The sequence below is a fragment of the Humulus lupulus genome, chromosome 3 (assembly GCF_963169125.1).
Source record: "Humulus lupulus chromosome 3, drHumLupu1.1, whole genome shotgun sequence".
Classification (NCBI taxonomy): Eukaryota; Viridiplantae; Streptophyta; class Magnoliopsida; order Rosales; family Cannabaceae; genus Humulus; species Humulus lupulus.
In genome coordinates, this window is record NC_084795.1 from 76986629 (window position 1) to 76992924 (window position 6296).

Below are 6296 nucleotides of genomic sequence, written 5' to 3' on the forward strand. Positions count from 1 at the left end.
TATATATAAAAGTTTTCAATGGTTACATAAATAACTATGGTGGTTACATTGATCTAGTATAACAGGTTATTATTTATTAGTCAAATGTTTATATTAAAGTCCACCACCCATATTAACGTATATATAATATGTAATTAATTTTTATTACTTAAATTATTCATTTATACTGTTACAAAAAAAACTTTTTAGGACTCGCTTAAAAGTGAGGGTTTTTAGGACTCACATTGTGAGTCCTAAATTTTTTTTTTTAATTTATAATTTAAAAAAAAAAAGTTGTAGTCAAAGCTCCCGCCGAAGCTCCGACATTAACGGCAGCACCACCACCCCATGATGGTGGTTCAGGAAAACGATGACCAGGCATCGAAGCCCAAGTCTCGGGGATCGTTGTGGTGGTGGTGGTTCTTCCTGGAAAGGCCTAGAATAGTCGGATTTGCACTATGATTTCTCGGACTTCCATGGATTCCAGCGAACGTCGACTTCCAATTTCGATGATCGTTGAATTTGATCCTTTAGTGGATTTTGATGTCCAAAGCACAAAGAATGCAGTGGTGGTGGTCGTTTGGGTCGGGGTGGCTCGAGGCAGTTAAAAAAACACTCAGAAGTGTTTGGGAAACTTAGCACCATTAGCACCACCGCGACTTCGAACGACTCTAGGTGGCGGAGGACAGCGCGTGTGGGTCTAGGCTCGTGGGGGTCGAAGGTCGGCGACCTTCTGCGTCCATTGGTCCGGTGCGTGTCGATGGTCGACGGTGGAAGGGCGGCAGTGAAGGCCTCGTATTGACACAGGCAGGAGAGAGAGGGAAAGAGGCGGCTCCTTGTTTTCTTCTTCCTTTGTGTGCTGATGAGAAACAATGCCCTAATATAGCCCAATTCCAATAATACATAGTGCATATAGGTTGATCCAGACCCTAGCCTAATAAGTTTTATTCAAGTTTGTTACTATTGTTTACTTATCAATATTAAAAGTCAAGGTTGTTATTTTTGTGTCTTAAATTATTAATAAAAATAACCATGAATGACACAAAAAAGTAAAATAATAAAAGATAAATATAAACAAACGTAATTTGATAGTTATTTGTTTATTCCCACTGGTTATTGTCCTAATAAGTAAAAAAATTATAAATTTTAATTGCTAAAAGAATCCTATCTGATATTTTGATTAATTATATTTACTAATTGCTAATTATAATTAAATTTATTTTTCAAATAAAATAAATCTTAATTAGTGTTTTACAAGACAAAATTTTTTAAACTAGTTAATTATTAAATTAATCACAATCATTCAATATCAACCCAATGGCTAGAATTAATGTAAACATTAATGGGTACATTTGGACGTATCCTGCTTAATGAATAACATGCTTAATTTATTAGCTTTTCATCATTATAAATTTTAATTTGTACTTGATTTCGTTATTAAAAAAATTATTTCCTCACAATTTATTTTAAATTTTAAATTTTTATTATTAATTAGTTAAATTTATATTTTCATATTGATGTATCTTTTCTATCTAATTAAGATTGTACAAAGGGATCCCTTGTACAAATTATTATAAATAGGTATACAAGTACTTTAGTAGAGAACAAGATATTCATCATTTCCTATGATGAGGTCATATATGAAAACTTTAAAATTAAGATGTGTAAATATCAATATTAGAGAGCTTCCTTCACATTCTGGGTTACAGACTCTAATTTTGGAATATGATGTTAGAGACCAAATTGAAATGCGTACAACAAAAATGTCTTTATTAACCTATACTTTAATTTCTCACCAAAATGATTGGAAATATCAACTTTTTTCTTCTCAAAAATCGTAGTATGTTAATTTTTCTACTTATAACATAGAAAGGGATGATGCGTTTTGTTCCTTTGTTTGTACTACTATCTTTTTTTTTTTAACCCAAATAATGGAGAACAATCAAATCAAGCGGTGAGTGTTTTGTCAAAAATGGATTTTCGTATTGGAAAGAAAAGTGAAGATTGGGAACACGTGTAAGAGGGTTTTATAGTCCATAATCAAGCTAGTGTTATCCTCTGCTCTAAATGATTTAACAAATCATCATGTAAATGCTTGAGCACTTCATTTAGTGTTAACTTAAGTTCTACTCAGACGACTACTGTGTGAGCCGGTGTTCAACATCCTTAAACTTTCTCGTTGTGATTATGCAAATGGTGGTGTATGTTTTTTCTCTACTTGCTGTCTTTCACAAAATAAATCAATTTTATTATACTTTATATTTTTAAAACTAAAACAAAAAAAATATTAATGAAAAAATAATGTTTATGAAAAGTTTTAGATGAGCATTTTTTAAAAAAGAAAAATATATTGTTAAAAAAAATTAGACTTTTAAATTCAATAAGATCACTAGTCAACTTTTTGAATGGAACACAATGACTAAAATACAACATGTTGATTGCAAAAATAACACAAATACCCACTAGAGCTCACCCATAAATAGCCATCAAACCTCTTCCATGAAGCACACACTACTACTACTACTACTCAAACAAAAAATCTTATCTAACAAAGAAAAGGAAAATGAAGTACTTGAGCAGCATTATGATCATATTATGGCTGGCTATACTATGCCTTGGAATCGTTTATGCAGACGAAAGACCTGATCACAGATGTGGACCTAGTTATAACAATCCTCCATGTGATGGTAGAAGGTGTTGCAGTATCCATAACTATTGCGGTGACGGCAATGATTACTGCGGCCGCGGAAACTGCCGATACCAGTGTCGTTTCCAGTTCGCTGCACTAACTGGTGTTCTCCCTCTTCGTGATAATGCTATAACCAAATTTATCAGCAAATCACTTTACAGCAATATGTTTAAGCATACAAGTGATTGCCAAAGCCAGGGCTTCTATAGTTACGACGCTTTCATCACTGCTGCACAATCCTTTCCTGGTTTTGCTACTACTGGAGATGTTTCAACTCGTAAGAGGGAGCTTGCTGCTTTCTTTGCTCAAACATCTCATCTAACCACAGGTAATATATATATATATACACACACACACACACTAGCCAGCTACTATTAATTAACCTACATAAATTATCTTATGGGTTCTTTTTTGAGTTGCCAAATTAATACTAGCTAATATGATTCATATGCTTTGTTTGTACAGGCGGCTATGATTTTAGTGATCCACATGCATGGGGACATTGTAATATCAATGAGACTGCTCACACTACCGCTGACAATGATCATTGCACATCCTCTCAGTGGCCTTGTGCTTCAGGAAAAAAATATTTTAGCAGGGGACCCATCCAACTCACTCAGTGAGTAATATCTCACTATTAATTAATTTAAAACTTTAACTATTACTTTTTTATGAAAAAGGAAAGAAAAAAATACACTTATTGATGATGCTAGCTAAATAATATTTACCTTTCTTTTAGAGGTGGTCAAAATCATAAATAATTTAGTCAAACATCATACTTTGATATATATTGCTTTATTAATACACAATTACTTTGTATTTTATAATGAATACATTTGTTTCAAGAGGATAAATAATTAAATTAATATAATCTAGGGCATGATTTATAGATATATTTAGTGAATCTTATTTATATTAATGTGTGGTGCTCATTTTGTAAATGATTCTATTGTAGTTGAATTTCATAAATTTGACATTTTTATGTTTGTTTATGTCTTAGCAACTACAACTATGGGCTTGCTGGTAAGGCTATTGGAGTAGATTTGATCAAAAATCCTGATTTGGTAGCCACAGACCCAGTTGTATCATTCAAGACAGCCTTGTGGTTTTGGATGACTAAGCATGATAGTAAGCCTTCCTGCCATGATATTTTGATCAATGCTAACAGTCAAATCTCAAGCTACACTGTGATCGATAAAATAGTCAATGGTAATTCTCAAGTAGAAGAAAATAAACTCGAAGAAAATAGTAGAGTTTCTACTAGCGTTGGATACTACAAGAGGTATTGTGACATGTTAGGAGTGAGTTATGGAAAGCTGATATGATAATATGAGGACAAAACGTGTAGCTTAATAATTATAGTCGCTGAAGAAAAGTAAATGGCGTAATTACCATTTCTAGTTCTCCCTTGTTATCTACGAATAAGCCAATATATGTAACCTCGCACTATGTGTATTTGTGCCAGTGGACCAATGTTAGCTAGCTAGCCTAGTATTGAGTTCTAACTCTAACGTATATAATATATATATATATATATGTGTGTGTGTGTGTGAAGAAATAAATGAGCTACACAAACTTTCTACTTACCTTTAAATGAGCTACACAAACTATCTATCAATATATATATATATATATATGTATTCTATTTTGTTTAGAATGAAATATCATTCATGCATGAGGCGGCTATATTGTTGAAAAGAAAAGGAATATGATACCCCTTTTAAAGTGACTGTACTCTAAAAATTAATCAGGAGCAAATAGAAAACACTTCAATTATTAAGAAACGTACGAAAGAGTAGTCTCATGGGGTCGTTATACAATATCAAGATCTTTCCAAACAAGTGAATACTGAAGAGTTGTCAGTAGCAACATTAAAAACAGGAAATTATAATTAGAATTGAAACAAAAGAATCGTAGAAAAAAAAATGGAAGGAAAAAATTGATAATCTTCACACGTATATATCTTCCATCCTCTTTCATTAATGATTTCAATCTGATACTACTAGAGTTTTATTTTATTACCACACTCTATTATGCTCGGGCACAACCCCGGGCGCAACCCCTGGGCCATTGTATCGATATAAATACAAACCCTCCAGTGGAGGGTTCATGAACTATCCTACCGACCAGTATTTAGAAATATATCAGAAAACCTATTTTTATACCTAGCAGCGATTCTGCCTTATAATATTGTCTTTTACACATAGAAATTAACTTGTAATCCATTGTGATCTTGTGTAAACTTTCAAAATTAATATAAAACTAAGAGGAAGTAGGTCATTACCAGTTCTTAGGGCCAAACATCTATAAATCCCGATGTTCTTTATTATTATTTTTTTGGTAAATCAGCAAGCTTGTATTATGCACAACAACTTACAAACACCAATCAAATATAGACACCAACCACTTAAACAAAAACAAACACCAAACAATTAATTACATTGTAACTTCCTCACCCACTTTAAATCCTCCTTTCCTAGTTTCCTTTCAAACAACAAACAAAATCTATTACAAACTTCAGTTTTAATATTCTGAGTTACAAAACCCACTAAAGGCACGTGAAGCTTCCAATAAGCTGAGTTTCTAGCTCTCCAAATGTGGTACACACAAGCACTAAGTGAACAATAATACACTCTTCTTCTGCAGGCGGAGTGTCTACTGCGCCTAATCCAATTCATTATCCCAGCCAGCTCAATTCGATGGGATCCTATCCTTAACCAAGTCAAGATAGAAGCCTGACAACTCTTACTAAACTGACATTCAAAAAATAAATGTCTATGACTTTCAACATACTGTCCACAGATAACACATAGAGAATCTTCAGTAATTCCAAATCTGAACAGTCTATCTTTAGTCGGCATCCTTTGCATTAACACCAACCAATCCACAAACTTGTGCTTTGGAATTCCTAGCCTATCCCAAATTGAAGAAAATTTCCATCTGGTCTCAGTTTTGTTCTTCATCAGATTATACAATTTAGCTATATTGTAATAAGGCCAGCTTAGAACAATTCCTTGATAAGTTTCCTTTAACCCATCCTTGACCCTGACAATTTGCTTCCAATACCAACTACTAGAGCTAGGTGCCTTATAAGCCCACCAATCTTCTTGTTTTATGTAAACAGTATGTATCCACTTCACCCACAAATTATCTTCCTTGTTGGCAATGGCCCAAACATATTTCCCTATGTCACACATATTCCACAGCCCTACATCTTTAAAACCCAGACCACCTCTCTATTTAGAATGACTAATCCCTGCCCAGGAAACTCTCCCATGACCTTCCACACTATCACCACTCTTCCATAAGAAAACTCTACATATCTGATTAATTCTAGCTATCACTGATCTTGGTAATATAACAATTTGAGACCAATATGTATTAATGGATAGCAAGACAGAGTTAATAAGAACACACCTCCTTGCATAAGAAAGATTCCTTGAGCTCCAAATTCTTATCCTTTTCGCCATTTTATCCACAAAACACTCACACTCAGCTTTGGAGATTCTTTTATTGCTTATTGACATCCCTAACTATTTAAAAGGGAGCCTGCTTCACTGAAAGCCAGTCAACTCTGTAAGCTAAAACCAGACCTCCTCCTGCAGTCCCACTCCATATATGGCAGACT

The 6296-nt window shown here is 33.7% G+C and overlaps 2 protein-coding genes across 2 annotated transcripts; one reads left to right on the forward strand and one right to left on the reverse strand.

Annotated features, from left to right (window-relative positions):
- Window positions 1-2478: 2478 nt before the first annotated feature.
- LOC133822854 (mulatexin-like) lies at window positions 2479-4254 on the forward strand. Its single transcript, XM_062255310.1, has 3 exons — window positions 2479-2996; window positions 3134-3287; window positions 3669-4254. Exons 1-3 carry the CDS (start codon window positions 2543-2545, stop codon window positions 3991-3993), a joined length of 933 nt encoding a protein of 310 aa, XP_062111294.1. The 5' UTR covers window positions 2479-2542; the 3' UTR covers window positions 3994-4254.
- An 846-nt stretch (window positions 4255-5100) lies between these two features.
- Window positions 5101-5865, reverse strand: LOC133824418 (uncharacterized). Its single transcript, XM_062257300.1, has one exon. It carries the CDS (start codon window positions 5863-5865, stop codon window positions 5101-5103), a length of 765 nt encoding a protein of 254 aa, XP_062113284.1.
- Between the last annotated feature and the right edge of the window lie 431 nt (window positions 5866-6296).

What these genes read in the sequence shown, in the direction of transcription:
- LOC133822854 (XM_062255310.1), top strand. Translation starts at nt 2,543, where the DNA reads ATGAAGTACTTGAGCAGCATTATGATCATATTATGGCTGGCTATACTA. An exon ending in AACATCTCATCTAACCACAG is followed by an intron (nt 2,997 to 3,133) that starts GTAATATATATA and finishes TTGTTTGTACAG; the next exon opens with GCGGCTATGATTTTAGTGAT. An exon ending in GGACCCATCCAACTCACTCA is followed by an intron (nt 3,288 to 3,668) that starts GTGAGTAATATC and finishes TTTATGTCTTAG; the next exon opens with CAACTACAACTATGGGCTTG.
- LOC133824418 (XM_062257300.1), bottom strand. Translation starts at nt 5,865, where the DNA reads ATGTGTGACATAGGGAAATATGTTTGGGCCATTGCCAACAAGGAAGAT.